This window comes from Felis catus, chromosome C1 (genome assembly GCF_018350175.1).
Source record: "Felis catus isolate Fca126 chromosome C1, F.catus_Fca126_mat1.0, whole genome shotgun sequence".
NCBI classification, from domain to species: Eukaryota; Metazoa; Chordata; class Mammalia; order Carnivora; family Felidae; genus Felis; species Felis catus.
The window spans coordinates 5873658-5895550 of NC_058375.1; the positions used below are offsets into that span (position 1 = coordinate 5873658).

General features: G+C 41.2%; 1 protein-coding gene across 1 annotated transcript in view; it reads right to left on the minus strand.

Annotated features, from left to right (window-relative positions):
• RERE (arginine-glutamic acid dipeptide repeats) overlaps window positions 1-21893 on the minus strand; it is a 421706-nt gene that overhangs the window by 100369 nt on the left and 299444 nt on the right. The window contains 2 exon segments of the mRNA XM_023258065.2: window positions 17708-17807; window positions 19207-19331. Coding sequence (XP_023113833.2) covers window positions 17708-17807; window positions 19207-19331 — 225 coding nt within the window.

The following is a 21893-nucleotide window of genomic DNA, read 5'->3' on the forward strand; positions in this document are numbered from 1 at the left end:
GGACATGCAGCCACATGAAGAAAATGATGAGATGAGCTCTCCTCAAAACACACAAGGTGTCAGTGGACACTCACGGGGGTGACATTTACCATTTTGAAAAACCAAGATGACTTCATAGAGCAGGTTTTGGAAATCAATGATCAGTGCAGTCTGATTGATAACCTTGCCCATCATCAACGAAGAGCAACAACCAAACTGAACACGTTCTAGGAACCAACAAAAATAGGCAGCAACATGTCCAGGTAACATCTCACAACTGTATTTCCCATGGCTGATGCAACACCGCCATATTTCTGATTCATAATTACTTCCCACATAATATTGTGTCTAGAAATTAGGGGGTCTCTATCTCCTGGCCATGGTGTCTGGGAAGGTATTCAAAACCCACGGAACAGGAGCCTCAACCAGCAAGCTGATTAGAAAGGAGGCATCAAATGCCGGCACCAACTGAGATCAGTAAACTCTCTTAAAAACACCGAACAAACCAAACTCTAAATGTCTTGGCTATTTCTGACCACCTAGCTATTTTGAGGCTCTCATCTGACATTATCTTCATAAACACCTGGAAAGAAGAATCCATGGAGGGCCTGAGACCAACGATGAGGGTTTGGGAGTTCGGCAGAGACGAAGCCGCAACAGGAAAGGGTTCCCCGCTCTGGCGCATTCAAACGCCAGCTCTGCCACTAGCTGTGTGGTCGCAGGCAAGTCCATTATCTCTCTAAACCACCGCTTTCTCCGCTGCAGAAAGGCAGAATACAGCGCCTATTCCGGACAATGTTTAGGATGAAAAGATAGACGGCAATCGCCGAGCAGGATTCCTGGAGCACAGGAAATATTCCATCAAGGACAGCGGACTAAAAAGGGACAGGGCTGCACGACAGTCACAGGGAAGCAACACTAAGGAAAGTGGACGAGCTTAAAAAGACCACACGAAGGAAGTTTTTTCTGCAATACTTACAACACAGGATAAAACGTGGGCTTGAGAATGGAAACCGAGGACCTGGTGACTTGTGGGGAACTGAGCAAACATCTGAGTCTGGGAACCAGGAAACTGAGGGGAGAGTTGGCAACTGTGCCAGGAGGAGCAAGCGGCCTGGGCAAGGGGCCTGGGGTTCCCCCTCTGCACAGCATCGCAGCCCCCAGCTTCCTCACCGGCAGTGGAGGGGCCGAACGAGGTCATTTTGGGACCTCAAACTCGTTTGTTTTCTTTTAGAGAAAGAGAGAGAGAGCATGCAAGTGGGGGAAAGGGTCAGAGGAAAAGAGAGAATCGGGAGCAGACTCCATGCTTCGTGCAGAGCCCGAGGCGAGCCTCGATACCCGAGGCCCTGAGATCATGACCTGAGCCAAAATCAAGAGTCGGATACCCAACTGACAGAGCCACCCGGGTTCCCCACGGAACTCCAAAGTTTTTAACATTCCTTCTCTTTACAGAGGTTTCTTTTAAGGTGAAATACTAAAGGATGCTATTTTTGAATGCATAAATGGGGGGCGCCGGGGTGGCTCCGTCGGCTGGGCATCCGACTTTGGTTCAGGTCATGACCTCGCAGTTCATGAGTTCGACCCCACGTCGGGCTCTGTGCTGACAGCTCAGAACCTGGAGCCTGTTTCAGATTCTGTGTCTCCCTCTCTCTCTGCCCCTCCCCTGCTCATGCTGTCTCTCTCTCTCAAAAATAAACATTAAAAAACTTTTTGAAGATATAAACAGTAATATTTTAATACATTCAGTTAGAGAAATAGTAAAATAAACAATACGGCCACTGAACTCTGCCAGCCTGCCCAGGCCAGACCCTGAACGGCAAGCTGCCGCGGAAGCTTCTCTTACACCCACTGGTTAGTGTCTACGTTTTCAGGCTTCTGTGGAGACTGGAGTAGTTTATGCCACAGGTTTTTAAATAAAATTATGGATAGTTAATCATCTATACAGCTAGCATATATATAAAACCTCACTTCCTAGAAACAAAATCTTTCCTTGTGCTCTTTGGGTGAGAGGCCAGGCAAAGGACGCAGAGAGAAGGCAAGCTGTCGTAGATCTAAGCCAGAAGCCATGTGCTCCTGAGGGGAAGCTGACTCCTGAGGACTCAGCAAACCAACCAATCCCTTAAGGATAAGACGCGGCTCAAAGATACAGAATGAGTACACCTCTGGCCACAAACAGGAAAATTACTGGCAGACGCATCAACCTAGACTGTGTATGCTGCTTTTCTGAATGAGAATTATTTGTCAGTTTGGAAAGACCTACGTCTGATCACAAGTGGAAATTAAAACCCTTTTCCATTTCCTTAGCATCCTCCCAGCCTTGAATACAGAAAAACGGTACGTAAGTCTCTCAACTAGAGGCTGACAGAAAAGAAACCAGTTCTATCCTTCTCATGGAGATGTACGCACTAGTGAACCTATTCATAAATGCTAAATTAAACTAGAAAATATATGTGAAAGGTCAGCTGTGAGTCAATTTTAACCAGATTCCTTCAGAAAGTTAACTTAAGAAAATAAATAAAAACAAAAAACCTCAAGACCAGGGAGGGGCGCCTGACTGGCTCAGTCAGTAGAACATAAGACTCTTGATCCCAGGGGTTTGAGTTCAAATCCCACATTGGGCACAGAGATTACTTAAAACCAAAACCAAAACCAAAACTAATTCCTCAAGAGCAGCTGCATAAACATTAAGAGAGAAACACTTACAGAAATTGCTTTAAATCCCACTAAGTCGAGTTTAGGTGCAGGAATGACCAAGCCCCAATTCATGGGGCTTGGCGACCTTAACCTCGGTGACTTCTGACGAGTAATTTTAACATTTGTGCAAAAGAACAGCACACTTCTTTTTGGTCACGATAATAAGGTCATGGGACAAGGAAAATGAAAGGGGCATACACGGAAGCGTGTGTGCCTCCAGAGTCAGGAACGCTTCTGAGTAACCGTTCTTTTATCTGGAAACAGTAGCCAAGGACAGAGCTGGTGACTCAGAAAGAAGCAAAACGGGGTCTGGGCCACCATGGCAGCACTCCTGAGGAATGGCCCTGGAGAACCAACAAGGACCTGATTCTGGGCCTTAGAAACTTTGAAACTTTTTTTTCTGAAATTCTGCTTTTCCCATCAAAGGGTACGAACGAAGAAGACTGTATGATATCAAAGCAGCAGAGGCAGAAGCCAGCCTGACCGTGAAGACGCCAAAACTTGCAAAGTATTATGCAAACCAAAAGCCACGAACTCTAACAGTTGCACACAATCTTGTGCGCTGGTCGCATAATGACGACTCAGGGGTAAAGGCAAGTAAAGGCAGACTTGATTTAAGAACACGTTGAAAATCTGTACCTCATTTCCGAAATGGAAAAAAAAAGGAGAAAACTGAGGAGTCAACCTTCCTAAAAACGCTTGGATGACAGGCACTCCCAAGTCCCGGGGTGAGCTGGAATATACATCTCAACGCCTACAGCGCGCGGGGAGAACGCAGGCCAACCGGCAGGCAGGGCGGCTCGGAGGGCAAGGGCGGGCAGCCCGGTGCAGTCACCTCAGAAGCCTGGCATGCGACTGGCTGCGGGGGGACGTCAGCCTCCTGGACGAGAGAGCTGGCCTGGACGCCGCGCTCTGTCAGAGTCCGGCAGGGCCAGGCTCAGAGCAGGGCTGCGGGGTTAGACTAGAAACCGGAAAAGAAGGCAGAGACTTCAAAGAGCAGTCGCTTCAAGGGCAACCGTCTCAGAGATCGAGCCCGCCGGCAACACGGGACCTTGCCCCGGAGGGCTCCCCAGGGGCCTGGCCAGGTAGCTCTGAGCTAGAGCCAAGGAAGAAATACTCAGCAAGTCACCGGTCGGAATAAATCGGCTAATACAGTAGTTATACATGACGATCCTATCGCCTAGATAATTACGTTCTTTGTAAAAGGAAAGCCAGACACATCGCACTATATACCCTACAAATACTGTACTAGTTTAAAAATCAAATGTCCTCGGAGGTACAGAAACATCACAGTCACTACCAGAAATATTTTATACTCTCAGTATCAAAACAAAAATAAACTGTCACAAATACGTACTGTAATTTATTTTACTGACACCTTATACAATAATAAAACTCAACTGTGCAAGGCTGAAAATTGACCACCAGAAGATATGGATATCAAATCTTTGGAATAGATGAGACCTTATTTGGAAAAAGGGTCTTTGCAGATAGGATTAAGTTAATGATTTTGAGATGAGGAAATAATTCTAGATTATCCAAGTGGGATCTATGTCCAATGACAAGCATCCTTATAAAAGAGAGGCAGTGGGGCACCTGCATGGCTCAGTCGGTTAAACGTCGGACTCTTGACTTCGGCTCAGGTCATGATCTCACCGTTTGTGAGTTTGAGCCCCACATGAGGCTCCTCACTGATAGCAGGGAGCTTGCTTGGGATTTCTCTCTCCCTCTCTCTCTTTGCCCCCTCCCCGGCTTGTGCTCTCTCTCTCTCAAAAAATAAATAAATAAACATTTAAAGTAACGAAGGAATGAATGAATGAATGAATGAATGAATGAATGAATGAGAGGCCGTGGAAAAACACAGAAAAGAGAAGATGTGGACCTGCAGAGGGGAGGTAACGTGAAGACAAGCAGAGAAGTACGTGGCCCCAAACCAAGGCCTGCCCGCAGCCATGGGAAGCCGGGAAAGGAAGGAACAATCCTCCTGAGGAGCCAGAGGGAGCGTGGCCTGGCTGACACTCTGGTTTCACACTTCTGGCCTCCAGAACTGGGAGAGGACGCATTTCTGTTGTGTTAAGCCAGCGAGTCTGTGGTAATTTGTTGTAGCAGCCGCAGGAAACTAATATTCCAACTTTCAAAACTTGCGGGTAAAAAAGTGATCTAGGAGAGCTATCAAAAAAAAATATCCCCAAGTATATTTGAAAACTAGTACAAGAAACATACATACTAGCACAAATATTATAAACTTTAGTATTCTATATTTTAGAACTAATGGTATATATGAGTCCTTTTAAAACTCAGGGGCCTGCTTTGTTCCAAGATTCAATGCTTCCTTAGATTATCAACATTTCTAACAAATGCCTTCCCATAAAGGCTTTGTAAAGAGCAGGAATTCAATGTTTCTTACTGAATAAATAAATCAATGAATGATTTTATTATATCTTCTTCTTAAATGTAAAAAGGCTAAGGGCTTTTATCCCAATTTGATACTTATTATATTAATATTAATGGTTAATATAGATTTACAGATGGGTAAAATTCTGATTGATGCTGTTTTTTCAAAATACCACATAATTCTCAAAATATTTCACCAGTTTTTAGCATAGAGAACAGAAATCATCTGAGAAAGAAGTTTCTTAAATTTGTAAAGGAACTTTCTAACTTGTGCCAAACAAAAGTAAAAGCCAAGTCAATTTTTCGGTCCCTGCGAGAAAGCATAGAGATGCACGGACAGGCTACAGCATGAAGGATTTCCAACAGGCTGAAGGGCAAAGCCCCAAACTGCAGATTCACCGGACATTTCAAGAGGACTGCTGTTAAAGCACGGCCTCAGTTCCATTCTTTCTCTGAGGTTAATTATCACGTATCTAAAGCTATATGACAGGATGTGCTTACTCATCTGTAGGTGATAATCATGCTTCTATGACAGAACCATCACGAAGACTAAATTGATTCATTCAAAAAAAGCACTTTGGGGCGGCTGGGTGGCTTAGTCGGTTAAGCATCCAACTCTTGATTTCAGCTCAGGTCATGATCTCGTGGTTCCTGGGATCGAGTCCCATATCGGGCTCTGTGCTGACAGCATGGGGCCTGCTTGGGATGATTTTCTCTCTCTCTCTGCTCCATTCTGCTTGTGCATGCATGCGCACTCTCTCAAAATAAATGAACTTTATTTTATTTTTTTCAAGGCAGAGAGAGAGGAAGGGGCAGAGAGAGAGAGGAGGACAGAGGATCGAAACTGGGCCCTGTGCTGATAGCAGGGAGCCTGAAGCAGGGCTCGAACTCATGAACTGTGAGATCATGACCTGAGCTGAAGTTGGATGCTTAACCGACTGGGCTACCCAGGTGCCCCAGAATAAAGAAACTTTAAAAAAATAAAATAAAATGTTAAAAAAAAAAAAGCTATTCTAAAAATTAAGAGGAAAAACAAGAAAAGAGAGAAAAGAAAAGAAATGGCTAAAGAGGGGTGCCTGGGTGGCTTAGTCAGTTAAGCATCCGACTTTGGCTCAGACTGTGATCTGGTAGTTTGTGAGTTCAAACCCCGCATCAGACTCGTACTGACAGCTCAGAGCCTGGAGCCTGCTTTGGATTCTGTGTCTGCCTCTCTCTCTGCCCACCACCCCTCAAGAATATATAAACATTAAAAAAACCAAAAAGTCACAATTTAGAAATGGCTGAAGAAACCAGAGAGTGATTCACATGCAGAAGCAAAGCAGGGTTACAGTCACAAAGAGCTGCACCAGGAGCTATAGTTTTCTGGTTAAACTATCAAGTACGAGATCGCTGTTGCAGTAAGTTACGAAGGTGCCATTACCGGAGGTTAACATAAGGGGTCTCTGCCCTCCCCACCCACCCCCGAGACACTTCGAGAACGCTCTCTGTCGTATCCAGTAAAAGAACAGAGTGGCGCATAAAGCTCAACTTTGACTAAAGCTACAGACCATCTAAAAAGGAATAAAATCTCAAAGGATTAAATTTAAAAAGTCATCTTCATCCAAACGAGACAAAAAGAATAAATCGCTGCCAAAGTGTTGTTGCTTGGAGCTTTTAAACAGAAGTCAATTTATGAAGTTCTCAGCCCAAAGGGAGCCACACTGGTACATTTCTAAACACTTAAACAACTTTCAAAACAAAAGTTCAAAATGTTTCTAATTGGTCAAAGGACAATAAATTAAACCTCGACTTTATATATTATTATGCTGATAACCGGTTGAAAAGGCCTTGGTTACACCAGAAAACCTCCAGTGCATCTTTACTTACGCTATAATTAACAATGTAACAGGCGGTAGACTCCAATATCCTGATATAATATAAATAAAACACTAGCAGAGGGGCTCGTCAAGGCTGATTTACATAAGGTGCTATTCTGAAATTTACTGGATTTCCATAATAAGAAATCATACAGCATATAAAGTTTTCCCATTCCTTTTTACAACAACAAATCAAAATCTTAGAGGAAAAAAACACACCATCCTATAACCATTTATTGCTGATTAATCTGAATGGAGAACCGGTAAAAAGAATGTAAGTGAGGATGTGAGTGTAGAACGAACAGCACAAGAATCCCTGGTCAGAAACTTCAGACCAGCTGTAATAACAGGGCTTCCCAGTAATGCCTTATTTGGGAGCTGGGAAATACTCAACATTCATCTAAGGCCCAAGTACTGCAAAGCTAATCCAGGGCCAGATGCTTTAGTGAAGTCCATTTATGATGAACAAACAGAAAACCTCTGAAAGAAATTGTATCGACTTAATTTTTTAGAATAAAAGAGAGAAAGATGAAAATGACCCTCAGAGTAGGCTTATCTGTACACTTCGTTATGCCAACCTCCTAACACCAAGTTCTGGGTGATCAAATATGGTTTGGACTTGAACCTGATTTATTTATTCAATCATTCAACAAATATTTAGTGCCTCTCTACTATGTACCAGGCATCGAGCTATGGCTCAGAAAACAAAGATGATTAATACTCAATGGTTAACAAATAGCGATATTTATAGATCAGAGATAAAAAAAAACTATGAAGCTATCGGAAGCCTTTGTTGTAGGAGATGTGGGTGTGCATAAATAAATAAGCAAACAAATATATACTCTCTTGAATATGTAAAAAGCTTAATTCAAACATCTAAAAGTCATCCATATTTCAAGGAATAAAACTGTCCAGGCAGAAGTGAAATCTTTGCTGCATGATTATAAATTTTACTTATATATAGTAAGAATATATATGTTTAGTATTAGAGAGAGAAGATAAACATAAAAATGCAAATAAATTCTAAGAAAGAGAAGTCAAAAGAATTTGAATTTTATTAGGAAATGGGAAAGATATTTAAGCCCAAAGAATGAAGTCCAGTATCAATTTAGTAAAAATAAGTCAGCATGGTATTTTCTAGAAAACCTTAGTCTCAAACTATAGGGTTCTGCTAGTTTCTAAGCATAAATATAGAGTGATTTTGATCTTGTAAAAGGCCAAATAAACACAAGGACTTAAAGATGGCTGAATCCCATTAGAATAATACAGGCCGTCTCTCTGTTATATACTATTATGTTTACAAATTATATGTAAACTAATGAACACAGATGAACCTCACAGAAACTGCATATGAAGAAACATATACCTGAACAGTACACAGAAACATTTCTATGTCAGATCCTCTAGAGGAAGCACCATTGTTGTGTTATATTTTAACATGTTATTTAATATTTTAACATGTTATTTAATATACTGTAAAATTACAAATAGAACAATTTTACATTCATAGGTGTTCACAATTTCAAATAACTAAAATATAACATATCTTTTCCGACATACATTGAGGAGTATGCCCCATCACTGAGAACACCTTCCTCTTCCAACCACAGAGGTCAACACATTTATCACATCGTCTTTCTCTACATCAATACATTTTTTTTTTTTTTACTTATGAAGTAAGAAGATAAGAAATACATTTTTTAACAAAAGTGATACAACTGTGTGCCTAACGATTCTGCAAGGTCATCACTGTATCAAAAGTAGTAAGTCATGCAGCCATGCAAATAAGATATATTAACTACTACTGGGATTCGCCAAAACAAGATATGCTATTAAGAATGTGTATATGTGGCTCAAGTTTTATATAACCTGATGGCAGATGGCCAACTGCCATCAGGTTATATAAATTAAAATGGACTAAACACTCCCAACAAAAGGGAGAGCTTGCCAGACTAGATTAAAAAGCAAGAAAACAGGGGCGCCTGGGTGGCTCGGTTGGCTAAGCATCCAACTTCGGCTCAGGTCACGATCTCACCATTCAGAGTTTTAGCCCCACATCAGGCTCTGTGCTGACAGCTCAAAGCTTGGAGCCTGTTTCGGGTTCTGTGTTTCTCTCTCTCTCTCTCTCTCTCTTTCTCTCTGCCTCTCCTCTGCTTGCACTGTCTCTCTCTCAAAAGTAAATAAACTTAAAAAAAAAAAAAGCAAGAAACAACTAAAGAACTAAAGGAACAAGAGACGTTCTTTACCTACAAAGAAAAAGCAAGATTCCAAGTAATGAGCTGGAAGAAGATATATCACGTCAACCAGCCTAAAAAAGCTAGAGTGGTTGTATTAAAATTAAACAAGATGGAGTCAAAAACAGAAGAGTACTACTAGACACAGTGTCGCTCCAAAAAGGCAAAAGAGAAAGATAAATATTATAAATGTTCATGCGCCTAATGACACAGCTTCCAAATATGCGAAGCAAATCACAGTTGGAGACTTTAATACGACTCTCTCAGCAACTGACAATACAGCTAGAGAAAAAAATTAGTAGGACACAGAAGATGTAAGTAATAATAACCACCACTTTAAAGAAACCCACAGTTATATAACAGTGCGCTCAATAACTGCTGGATATAAATTCATTACCAGTGTACATGGAACATAACATTCACCAAGATAAACCACATTCTAAGCCAAGAACAAATCTCAACAGATTTCAAAAAACTGAAATCTTACTGGGTACTCCATGATCCCAACAGAACTAAATTAAAGATCAGTATCATTCCAAGACAAAAAGGGGGGGGGGGGTGCATATAAGAGAGATCTCAAGTATCTGGTAATTAAGCAATTCAATTCTAACAATTCATGGGTAAAAGAAATTGTGAAGAATATTTTTTGGTATTTAAAAAATTATAATAAAAGAACAGCAAATCAAAATTTGTGCTAAAATGAGGTACCTAAGATCCCACTTTTGGAAGCTAAGGGGCAAATGATCAAATGAATCCAAAATAAATAGAAAAGAAATAATAAAAATAAGATTGGAGATCAAGAAGATAGAAAACAGAGAAAATCAATGAAACCAAATGTTAGCTATCTAAAATAATAATGTTAAGTCTCTATTTAGACTGATCAGGGGGAACACAAATCACCAATATTAGGAACGAAAGAAGGGTCAAAATTACAAATCCTATAGACGTTAAAAAGATAATAATTTGACATTTTTACCAACAGATTTGATAACCTGGATGAAATGAACAAAAAGTTTAAAACCACAGATCAGCAGATTAGCAAAACTGACACACGAAGAAATATAAAATGTAAATAGGTCTATGCCTATTATAATTTTAAACTTTTCATACAAAAAAATTTAGTCCCATCTGGGCTTCACTGTGAAATCTATCAAATATTTAACAACAAATACACACACACAATCAATCCTTTACGAAGTAAGGGAGCAAGAGGAAATTTTTCCCAACTAATTTTTTGAAGTCAGTATTCCTCTGATATTAAAACTAGACAAAGATATTACAAAGAAAGAAGACTACAGTTCAAGATCCCTTATGAACACAAACGTAAAAGTTCTTAACAAAGTATTAACATATGGAAGCCAATAGTATGTAATGAGTAAGTAGAATTTATCCTAGGAATGCATACTTGCTTTAACATTTGAAATTAATCAATATAATTCACCAAATTAACAAAACACAGTGTAACAACCATATGATCATCTCATTAGATACAAGAAAGAAAAGCATCTGACAAAATTAAAGGCCCATTCATGATAAAAACAAACAAACAGATATAAGGGAGAACATTTTCAACTTGGATCAAATCAACCACCACCCCACACTACACTATTATTAGTGAATGACTAAATGTTTTCTACCTAAGATGAGAAAGCAAAGATGCCCACTCTCATTATTTCTATGCAATACTGTACTAGAGGTCCAAGCAAATGTAATAAAGCACGAAAAAGAAACAAAATACATAAATCAGAAAGAAAGAGGCAAATTGTCTTTATTTGCAGATGGCGTGACTGTGTACACTGAGACCCTAAGAAACCAACCAGAAAGCCACTAGAAATTAACAGAACAGATACAAGGTCAGCACATTAAAACTGTATTTTTAAAAATGTTTATTTTTATTTATTTTGAGAGCATGAGCATGCACGAGTTGAGGAGGGGCAGAAAGAGAAGGAGAGAGAGAATCCCAAGCAGGTTCCCCACTGTCAGCACAAAACCAGATGCTGGGCTCAAACTCACGGACTGTGAGCTCATGGCCTGAGCCAAAATCAAGAGTCAGGTGCTTAAATGACTGAGCTACCCAGGTGTCCCTAAAATTATTTGTATTTATATTCTACCAATGAACATTTAGAAACTGAAATTAAGGGCACTTGGCAGACTCAGCTGGAGGAGCATGAGACTCTTGATCTCTGGCTCATAAGCTCGAGCCCCACGCTGGGTGGAAAGATCAATGAATCAATTGATCAATAAGAAAAAAATAAAGAAATTGAAATTAAAAATCTAATCTTATTAACAATAGAATTTTCAAACAGTAATTACTTAGGGAAAAACTTAACAAAACATGTATAAGACCTGTACACTGAAAACTAAAAAATCATACTCAAAAAAATTAATGAGACCTCTTTTAAAAATGAAGATATATGAGGCACCTGAGAGCTCAGCTGGAAAAACATGCAACTCTTGATCCCAGACTTGTGAGTTCAAGCCCCATACTGGGTGTAGAGCTTATTTAAATAAATAAAAAAATAAAATAAATAAATAAAATAAGTAAAAAATAAAAAATAAAATAAATTAAAAAAAGAAAAAAGAAAAAAATAAAGTAAAATAAAGTAAAATAAAATAAAATAAAATAAAATAAAATAAAATAAAATAAAATAAAAACTTTTAAAAAATGAAGATATGTATCATGTTCAGGTTTGGAAGATTCAATATTGTTAAGATGTCAATTCTTCTAAACCGATCCATAGATTCAATGCAATCACAGTGAAAATCCCATAAAACCTTTTTAAAAATAGAAACCACCAAGCTGATTCTAAAACGTATGTGGAAAGGGATGGGTGTATGGATGGCTCAGTTGGTTAAGTGTGACTCTTGATTTCAGCTAAGGTCATGATCTCACGATTTTTGAGTTTGAGCCCCATTATCAGGCTCTGTGCTGACAGTGCAGAGCCTACTTGGGATTCTCTCTCTCTCTCCCTCTCTCTCTGTTCCTCCCCCACTTGTGTGCTCACTCTCTCTCAAAATAAATAAAAACAAAATAAAATAAAATGTAAATGGAGGGGTGCCTGGGTGGCTCAGTGGGTTAAGCATCTGACTTCAGCTCAGGTCATGATCTCACAGTCCATGGGTTCGAGCCCTGCATCAGGCTGTCTGTTGTCAGCACAGGGCCTGCTTCAGATCCTCAGTCCTCCCTCTCTCTGCCCCTCCCCCTCTCTGCCCCTCCCCCATTCTCCCTCCCTCCCTCCCTCCCTTTCTCTCTCTCTCTCTCTCTCTCTCTCTCTCTCTCCAAAAAATAAATAAACATTTAAAATAAAAAGAGGTGCATGGGTGCCTCAGTCAGCTGGACATCTGTTTTGGCTCTGATCATGACCTTGCGGTTCAGAAGTTCAAGCCCCACATCAGGCTCTCTGCTGTCAGCACAGAGCCCACTTCAGACTCTCTGTCCCTCTCTTTCTCTCTCAAACATAAATAAACATTAAAAAAAAATAAATATGGGGTGCCTGGGTGGCTCAGTTGGTTAAGTGTCTGACTTCGGCTCAGGTCACGATCTCACAGCTCCTGAGTTCAAGCCCTGTGTCGGGCTCTGTGCTGAACAGCTCGGAGCCTGGAGCCTGCTTTGGATTCTGTGTCTCCCTCTCTCTCTGCCCCTCCCCTGCTCATGCTCTGTCTCTTTCTTTCTTTCCCTCTCTCTCTCGAATAAACATTTAAAAAAAAGTTGAAAAAAACATAATAAAATTTATATAAATAGTAAAATTTATCTGAGAATGCAAATGACCTAAAATAGCCAAAACAATCTTAAAAAACAAGTACAAAGTAGGAAGACTTACCACTACCTGAGTTCTGATAAAGCTACATTACTCGAAATACTGAAATACTGGTGAAAAGACAGATAACACATTAGTGAAACAAGAGAATCCAGAAAAAAGAAAAACTGCTTATATATAAGCAGTTGGTGTTCAATAAAGGTATCAAGGCAATGAAATGAGAAAAGTCTGTTTTCAACAAATTTGACTCCAACAACTGGCACCTGTGTGGGAGAGAAGGCACTTTCACCCATACCTCACAGTACACACAAAATTAATTTGAAATGAATCACAGACCTGAAGGCAAGAACTAAAACGTCAAGAATAAAACACAGGAACAACCTTTGTTATCATGGGGTGAACAAAGAAACTTTCACAAAAGGAAAATGATACACTGGACTTTAGCAAAATTAATACATTTTGCTCTCTGAAAGACACCCTTACAGAAAAATAGTCATGGTATGGCAGGAAATATTCACAAATACGTGTATCAAAGGACTTATATCTGCAATACAAAAAGAACCCTTAAAACTAAATAATTATACTAAAAACAATTCAACTTTTAAAAGTGGGCAAAATATACTTCACAAAAGACAACATACAACTGGGCGGTAAGACATGAAAAGAGGCTCAATTAGGATGAACAGGAAATTCAAATTAAAATCTCAGTGAGTGAGGCACAGACAGACATCATTAGTAATGTCAAACGCTGAGGAATCTTTAGCCTCAGTCAAATCTGTGTCCCCCATCTAAATAAAAACCAACAGCACACAAAACAAACAAATCTCAATGAGATATCGCTACATACTCATTAGAATGGCTGAAATTCAAAAGACTGACAACATGAAGTCTTACTGAGGATGCTGAAGAACTGAAATTCTAACATAGTACTGATGGCAACGTAAAGTGGTACAGCCACTCGGAAACGTGTTTGACAGTTTCTTTTTTTTTTTCTTAAGCTTATTTATTTATTTTTAAGAGAGAGAGCATGAGTGGGAGAGAGGCAGATACAAAAGGAGAGAGGGAATCCCAAGCAGGCTCCCTGAAGTGGGGCTTGAACCCACAAAACCATGAGATCAAGACCTGAGCCAAAACCAAGAGACGCTTAACCAACTGAGCCACCCAGGTGCCCCTGACGGTTTCTTAAAAGCCACCCGCGCACATACAATCCTGCCATTTCACTCCTAAGTATTTACCCAAGAGAAATGAAAACACGCATCCTCACAAAGCCTTGCATAACAATGTTAATAACACCTTTATTCATAATGGCGGCCAAAAGCTTGGAAACACGAATGTCCATCACCAGACGAATGGATCAATTATTGTTACTACCGGTACACTGGAACACTACTCAGCAATAAAAAGGAACAGAATATCGATAATGCGACAACATAAATCTATCCCAAAATTATTATATGGAAAGAAGCCAGACTCAAAAGAGCAAAAATATTATTCTGACACAACATTGTACGATGTGAGAAAACGTATCAGTGGTTGTCTGAGGCTGGAAGCAGTAAAGGATCGGGGAAGGGCATGAGGCACCTCTGGGGTGCTGGAAACGTTTCACATCTAGATCGCTGCAATAGTTTCGCCAGTATACACATCTGAAAAAAAACATCAAACTGTATATACTTTAAATCAGAGCAGCTTATTATATGTAAATTATACCCCAATACGTTGTTTTAAAACTTATATGCTAAAAATCTCAGTTGTGAGTAATGAAGAAAAAACTGAGTCAAAATGAGGAATGAGGAAGAGCTTGTATTTAAAAATGGGTCCCTGCTGGAGTGCCAGGGTGACTCAGTCGGTTGAGCGTCCGACTTCGGCCCAGCTCATGATCTCCCGGTTCGTGAGATAGAGCCCTGCATTAGGCTCCATGCCGACAGTTCGGAGCCTGGAGCCTGCTTCGGACTCTGTGTCTCCCTCTCTCTCTCTGCACCTCCCCAGCTCACGCTCGCACTCTGTCTCTGCAAAAATAAATAAGCTTAAAAAATGAAAATTAAAAATGGGTCCATGTAATAGTCATGAAGAATTAACAGCTCAAAAAGCTCTATTAGTTTTAAATAGATGGCAGTTTTAAGATCAAACTATTTATTTAAATGTATTTCAATTTAAATAGTCCTACTCAGATGTTAAACACACGACAATGTGGCTGTACCACATAATTTCATTTACTTTAAATTTCTGTACTGTCCTGAGAAATAGGAGACACAGGTTTATTCTAAACTGACAAATGCCTACACTTGTTTTGACTCTATGCTATACTTCTCACATGACAACACATTTATTTTTTCAATTTATTACTTAACACAGCTCGAAACCACCCTTACGCCAAGGAAGATGAAATAAACATTAACTCCCTATAAGATTTTTCAATTCACTTCACTTTTCATTAAGAAAGTACCCGTAACTAAAACTCTGTGAGCCAGTACCATAATTAAGTGGAAAAATTAAAAGAGCCATTAAACTTTTCCATTCCTCACAAAAGGAACAAACGACTCGGTCCTTTGGTGGCTGACTGCACTTGGATTGCCTAACCCCAGACACCTGAGCCATCTTGGACGCGCCTAGACAGGAAAATTTCAAATGATGGGAAGGCAGCCTCACAGAAATAAAAACTCATAAAACCAAAAGCCCTCTGGCAATGCTTAAGAAGACTTCAGAAGGAACTTGCTACAAAGGACCACGGGCAAAAAGAGCCCAAATTATTTCTGTATAGAGGTATGTTTTACCGAATCCTCAGAGGGGTCGCAATAAAAGAACAAATCCGATCGATTCGGTAAAGTGCCAAAAACAGACATTTTATTAAATGTGGCAACGTCTTCATTATTTAAAAATTCAACTGAGCGGCATAGTTGTGAAAGGGGAATTTTTTTCATAAAGCTTTGATGCAGAAGATTCCACAGAGGGGAACCCGGGAGAGTCAGTCGCTTAAGTATCGACTCTTGAATTTGGCTCAGGGTCATGATCTCACGGTTCACGAGGTTCAGCCCCGCATCAGGCTCTGTGGTGACAGTGCCAAGACTGCTTGAGATTCTCTCTCCCTCTCTCTCTGCCCCTCTCCTGCTCTCTCTCTCTCAAAATAAACAGACATTTTTAAAAAAACTCAACAGAAAACAAGCTCAAAGAGTGACTCTGAATAAATGCACACTCGTGGGTATTCTGAATTCACAGACATTCACAACACAACTCCTACCACAGCCACCGTCTGCAGTGGCACTCAGCTGAGTCTCCCTTTCCTCATCCGGAAAATAACCTCAAAGGCCCCTTCTAGCTCTATCACTATGCGTTCAGAGTAAAGACTCCGGATAAAAGCAAAAACTCCAAGTGTGAAAGAGGTGAGGAGAGAAAAGAAATAAGCGTACGGGTAGGTAAACAACTGCTCTGTCATCTATCGCAGGGCCCAATCCCACAAGGTCACTTCACCTCTGACGCTGTCGGAGACTAGTACCGCGTAACACTCAAGAAACGCAACCGGCCCAGGAATAAAAATCAGCCGTATCTGCATGTTTCTCTGAAAGCGAGCTGCAGAGTAGAAAGCTCACTAAGTTGGGTTATTTTCTAACCTCCATTCTGAACTTTTCAGATTGTTGGCATTCAACAATCGTCTGGCTTTTCTGAGCCTTAGATTCTTATCTATTTAGAGACTGGAACAGATGATCTCAAACGTCCCTTCCAAATATAGCGACCTCTCAAGAAAAATGAAAAACAAAAAAGGTTCTTCAATTACATTTAGTTAATCATCAGGAGTTGCTGAGCCTATGAGCTCAATAGCCTATGTGAATATACACAGCCTTTTTAATACACCACAAATGCATAAAACTTCATTATTACTCCATCAGATTTGATGATTTCACATTAGTTACCACACAGGGAAGAATTATTTCAAGACACTTTAAAATACATTAATTTTCCTACACAGCCCTATCGGATGTATTCTAACGTCAAACAGGGAAGCCGGTTTCAGTGATCGTACTATGCACAGCAGTTCGACTTCCGTTCTTCTGAGCTGCTGCCTGTGTGTTGCAGCTCAGGGCAGAGGAGTAATTCTGAAGGATGCCGTGCAACCAACCCAGTACCGTCAGGCTCACTTGTTACATTTTACTTTAGATTTTTTTAAGGATTATTATTTTTAAAACTCAATTCTGTTGTATAATCGTGTGAGATATTTAATCATGTGAGATATTTAAAGGCGTATCTATAAAAAAAACATATTCACTCCAGGAAGTCTGGCTTCTTCTCCGTTCCCTCCCTGCACTTTCGAACTCACGGTCTAAGAGACAGAGAAGGAGGCAAAAGGTATGGCCTCTGGATTCGCATCTTGAGTGTGTGACCCTGGCTTGTGACTCGATCGCTCCAAACTTACTTCCTCATGTCTACAATGGTGATAATGATAAAACCTACTCCAGAGGGAGACTGCGAGGATTAAATAAGACCATCTGTGCACAGTGGTCGGCTTTGTGGGATCTCAGGGAAGATCGACTGCTAGCATCAGGCTCTCATTTGAGGCTCAACACGATACTGGGGTAGAGACGCAGAAGAGGAAACGAACCTGGAGGCGCCCATCACCGCATCAAGGTCATGGAGCCCAGTGCTGAGACCGCAACCCATCTTTCGATCCCAGCACTAAGCCATAGTACTCGCTCCTGAAATTCTAGGCTCATTCAGGTTCCATGCTCATCACACATGCCCTGCAACCAGCACAAGGGAAAAGTAACTCCCTTCCCACCCGGGACAACTTCAAAAGACTCACTGTGTTCAGCGCATTGAGGGTAGTGTCATCCCGAGATGCGGCAACACAGCCATCCTCCGTGGAGCCTCCGTCACACATCCCTGCGAATGCTGCCATGCTCCTTGGAGGACAGGAAGGGAAAACATCAGCACAGAAATGTTAATCCTCAGGTTTCAGAGTCAGCTCAGACCAAATTCCATTACTATATGCACGATAGGTCGGAGTTCTCAGTCCTGTTTCTGCTCTTGTTAAAAATTTTTTTTTTTTTTGGTGTGTGTGAGAGAGAGAGAGAGAGAAAGAGAGAGAGAGAGAACAAGCAGGAGAGAGAGTGTGCCAGCGGCGTACAGACAGAGAATTTGAAGCAAACTCTGCTCTCAGCACAAAACCCGACGCAAGGCTCGATCCCATGACGCCGGGATCAGGACCTGAGCCAAAATTAAGAGTCGGATACTCAACCAATTGAGTCACCCAGGCACCCACCAAAAAAAATTTAAAGTACCTCTACCCCCTTCACACATACAGAAAGGGAAATGTTACATTTACTCTGGTCTAATTGTGCCCTTTCTTCTCACACTTTACCAGGACTCGGATTTCAGTTTAGAGCATGAATAATCTAAAGCTATTTGCCACAACAGTTGGCTAGAAGGGCGCGTGGCTGGCTCAGTCGGTTAAGCATCTGACTCCTGATTTTGGTTCAGGTCATGATCTCACATGATCTCACGGTTCATGAGCTCGAGCCCCGTGTTGGGATCTGCACTGACAGTGTGGAGCCTGCTTGGGATTCTCTCCCTCTCTCTCGCTCTCTCAAAATAAATAAATAAACATTAAAAGAAACACTTGGCTAGAGTACAGTCTTTTCAAATAAAGATTATATTTTTGAAAGAAAGATATTTTGAAAAAAAATTAAATCCTCTGAATTTGCTTATTTCCTTTCATGCTACACATCAACTTTAGGTGAGTTAAAAGTGGGAGGGAGATGAAAGGAATTCTTAGAGGCCGCTAACTGCACTGAGGCAGCCTCGTGTCTACACAGCATAGCTGAGCACAGAGCTTAAATGCAGTTGCCCGGCCTGCTCTGGTGCTTTGCTTACGCCCTGCTGATGCTGCGGGGAGTCCCAGAAACCACCGCAGATGCAGGAAGGCTCTCTGCCCTCACTACGATGTGCAGGGATAGATTTAAACTTACCTTTTATATTTTAGGCACTTGTAGGTTAGTAAGTTCTCATGTAGGTAAGCCACAAAAACACCAAGTTTAAGTCAAGCATCAATGAACAGCCTCAAGTAGAGAAATCTACAATGGGATTTTAAGAAGGGCCGAATGATCTAACTACTCAACTGTATTTAGAAGTGCTGATAATCGCATGTATGGCTTACGGTGTTTCCCTTCTGAAGAGTTCTAACATCTGATGTGGGGCAAACATTAAGAAACAAGTGACTTTACTGTGGCAAACGTTTTCTCTGGTAAGAAAAATCAATTCAGATGGCCTAACTCAGGGCAGGATGGGGAGGATTCCTATTACCTTGCTGCCCTCAAGTACATAAGAAGGTCACAGTCATTAACTCCAGGCATCCAGACCAGTTCCTCATGTTGGGTCACAGTGTCACCATCTGGAGAAGGGAACGGTTGCAAATCGGGAAGTTTGGCCTGTAAGATAGGGATGGAAAAGTCACAATCAAGGCACATTTAAAGAACTGTCTCAACAGGCAGGCCCTGGGAACAGATGCCATAGCTTACTGAGCCTCTTTCTTTAGGCAGTACCGAAATAACAAAAACCGTGAGTCACTGAAACCAGCCTGTAGCACGTTTCAGGATCATTTCACCATAGAAGATCTCACAATGGACTGCTTAATCTCTACTTAAGGAGAAGCAAACAGTATCAAAATAAACCAGTGTCAGCATGATCCAAAGAATAAAACAGAAATGGACACGTGTGCATAAAAGAAATGAAAAAAACACAAACCCTCAGGAGATAACAGTTCCCTGATAAAGAAGGGGAAAACACACACATTTCCAATGTAACACATCTACAAAGAGACAGATGACAAGTGATGAAACCTCACCTAAGGATATTTGCTGAAAATTTAAACGCACCATCCCATTAAGTTAACGCTACTCCCAAGACACTCAGTAACTACCCTGTAGTCATGGTAAACGTTAAAAAAGGCACAAAATTGGAAGTAACATTAAAAACAAAGCTGGACTAAATGGTGGTGACAGAAATCAGGCCAGTAGCAGCTTCAGGAGGAGGGGATTGCTTGTGAAGGGGCAGGAAGGAACTTTCTGAGACAACACAACGGTTGAGCCTTGACAGGAAGGGTGACAGCAGACGCCAATAGTCCACATAAGATCTCAACAGTTCACTGCACGTAAAGTGTACCTCAGCAAAAAAAAAAAAAAAACAAAACAAAAAAAAAACTTTTAAACATTTGAACAACAGTGCTCAACAACCCAGTCTCTTCGTCACCCGTAGGTTAAAGATCCAAATATCTCTAGCGTGTTCGCATCCTCACTCTGCTGTGGCACAACCAGGGCCAGTAGGTACGAGGACCACCACAACCATGAGAGGCCGAGAAAAAGTCAACTGCCTGCAAAACAGGCACGTTCTGGTCGTCTTAAATGATGAACATGGAAGTACTAGTCTAAAATTTTAAACCAAGAGCTGCTGTTAAAAAGCTCCAGTGGCTAAAGACACCAGGCAAAAAAAAATGAAAGGAACAGCTGTAAGGTAGCACCCTCCAACGGAAAGAGAACGAGAGACACACATTTCATTTTAAAACACTCTGGTATCCCCATTAGACCCCACCTCCCAATGTGGACTAGCCACGCTTCCAGTGCTCACGGCCACATGGGGCAGTGGCTCCAGTACTGGGCATGCAGGTATCAGGTGCTAAGGAGGCAAGGGAACCAGGCAGAAATGGAGACGGTGCTGCCCCGTGCACGGAAAGCAGCCAGGCAGGAACGAGAACCGGTACTTGTACAACCTCCGATTTTTTCCAAAGTCCAGAAATTTTTATGCGAAAGCTTGTATTCACGTTTTTAAAACAATTTTGTGGCAGACACAACACGAGCAGATCACGTGCCTCTAGATACCAGTCTGCTTCACAGACTATCTCTGGTACCTCTAAGTGCACATCAAGTGCCGACTCTCTCCGAACAAGGATGCTCTTCTTTAATTTGGTATCGACTTTTGTAACATTTAATTGGGTGCCGCGATGAGTTCTGCTTAACACATAGTGACCAGATTCATATTGGAATAAAATTTAACACACAACAGATATTCACACCAAAAGGGTTTTTTTTCTTCAAGTTTTTCTAAAATGTATTTACTTTGAGAGAGAGAGAAAGAGAGAGCATGAGTGGAAAAGGGGCAGAGAGAGAGGGAGAGAGAGAATCCTAAGCAGGCTCTACGCTTTGCACAGAACCCAACGTGAAGGTCAATCTCAAGACCGTGAGACTATGACCTGAGCCAAAATCAGGAGCTGGACACTTAACTGACTAAGCCACCTAGGTGCCCCCAAAGGTCTTTTTTGACATTTGTACTGAACTCTGTTTCCCAGGACCAAATATGGTATCTGGTGTGGCAGCTCTCCCAGGTCTGGCAGTTTGTCCCAGGGGGACAAACCTCCCCCCCGCTCCCCACCAAGAGAAAAATAGGCTGGCAATATAATTAGTTAGCTTACGGAAAAAGAAATGCAAATGGCTCTTAATGATAAGAAAACATGGTCAAAGTTGCTGATAAAAGAAACGCATATCAGTGAGATACCATTTCCCACCTATCAGACCCACATAAGTCCCAAAGTGTGACAATATACAAGGCTGTGGTGTTCGCACTTGCATGAGTTGCCAGCACAGATACAAAAATGGTACAATCTCTATAGAAGGGCATTTTGTAATGTCTTCACACTTACAGGTGCACTTGCCCTCCAAGCGAGCCAACCCACCTTCTGGGGACATATTCCAAAAACATGTTGGCAAAAACATAAAAATCTATATGCTCAGGCCATTCACTGCAGCATTACCTGTAACAGCACATGACTGGAAGCAACCTAAGTGCCCAACAATAGGGACTGGAACTGGAAGAATAAACTGCTGTATCCACGCAATGGAGCTCCATGAGGCAGTAGAAGGAAATGAGGAGGAGCCCTACATACTGCCATGGAGGGAACAGCAGGATACATTGTTAACAGATAGAAAGTCAGCAGAAGC